This window comes from Propithecus coquereli, unplaced genomic scaffold (assembly GCF_000956105.1).
Source record: "Propithecus coquereli isolate 6110/MARCELLA unplaced genomic scaffold, Pcoq_1.0 Scaffold16, whole genome shotgun sequence".
Lineage (NCBI taxonomy): Eukaryota > Metazoa > Chordata > Mammalia > Primates > Indriidae > Propithecus > Propithecus coquereli.
Window position 1 is genome coordinate 8,175,644 of NW_012140524.1, and position 982 is coordinate 8,176,625.

The following is a 982-nucleotide window of genomic DNA, read 5'->3' on the forward strand; positions in this document are numbered from 1 at the left end:
TTTAAAATCAATTATATTAGTTCTACTGCAAAAAAAAAAAAAAAGCTAAGTGTCTTTATCAAACTGAAATATGTAGGTTTGTGAAATAAAGAAAAATAAATAAGGAAATTGAGACACGTGAGGAAGCATTACAAGAAAGGACACTTACAAGACTCCTCTAGACATGTCTCCACCCAAAGCCTTGAAGCTTCCTGATGTAGAATCTGTCCTACCTGTGGTCATCTTAACTGAAACACATACAAGAGCATTATGAAAATTCACTTCCTCCAAACCACAAGTAAGCAGCAGAACAATCCTGAAGAGACACACATTTACTTGCTCCACTTGATTGAATGCTGTCCTGTTGTTCAAAAACAGAATCACCGATGCTGCTGCTCAATCTACTATTCATTCCTTCCCTGCAGCCAAAAAACAAAACCGGTGAGCTAGGAATCTCTGCCGGAATGCTCTCTGTACTTTCCTATTCAGGTATTTCTTTTGGAGTTTTTTAAAAAAAAATCCACATATTCATTCAACAACTATATGGAGCCCAATACTGTGCTAGGTGCTTAGAGCAATACAAAAGAAATATAAGGCACTACGTCCACTGGCCATGAACTGTCAACCTAACATGAAAAACACACACACACACAGCATATGATTAGCGGATGGGAGGTCTCAATGGATTAGGAAGTAGACATTGTTTGGAGTGATAAGTGGAGACTTTTGGAGTGGTAAGTGGAGCCTTAAAGGATTGGAAGGAAAGGTGTGAACAACTAATACTTTGGGATACACTGATGGTGCTAGCACCCTCCCTTTCTCACGAAGAACCAAGTAGCACGTGGACTAATTGTATTTGCAGCATTTTACTCCTGAAATTTGGGGAATCCTCTGTACAATACACAACTCCAGCTCTAGTTACAAAATAAACATATTAAAATTTCAACCATTTCTTTTCAGAGTCTTTATACTATAATTTGAGGTGTTTTTTTTTTTTTTTTTT

At 37.3% G+C, this 982-nt stretch overlaps 1 protein-coding gene across 1 annotated transcript in view; it reads right to left on the reverse strand.

Moving 5' to 3' along the window:
* The window catches only part of LOC105807547 (lymphoid-restricted membrane protein-like), a 99,246-nt gene that overhangs the window by 85,513 nt on the left and 12,751 nt on the right, over nt 1-982 (reverse strand). The window contains exons 6-7 of the mRNA XM_012640969.1: nt 316-398; nt 149-227 (exon numbers count right to left, since the gene is read on the reverse strand). Of these exons, the coding sequence (XP_012496423.1) occupies nt 149-227; nt 316-398 (162 nt within the window). The remainder of the gene's footprint in view (nt 1-148; nt 228-315; nt 399-982) is intronic.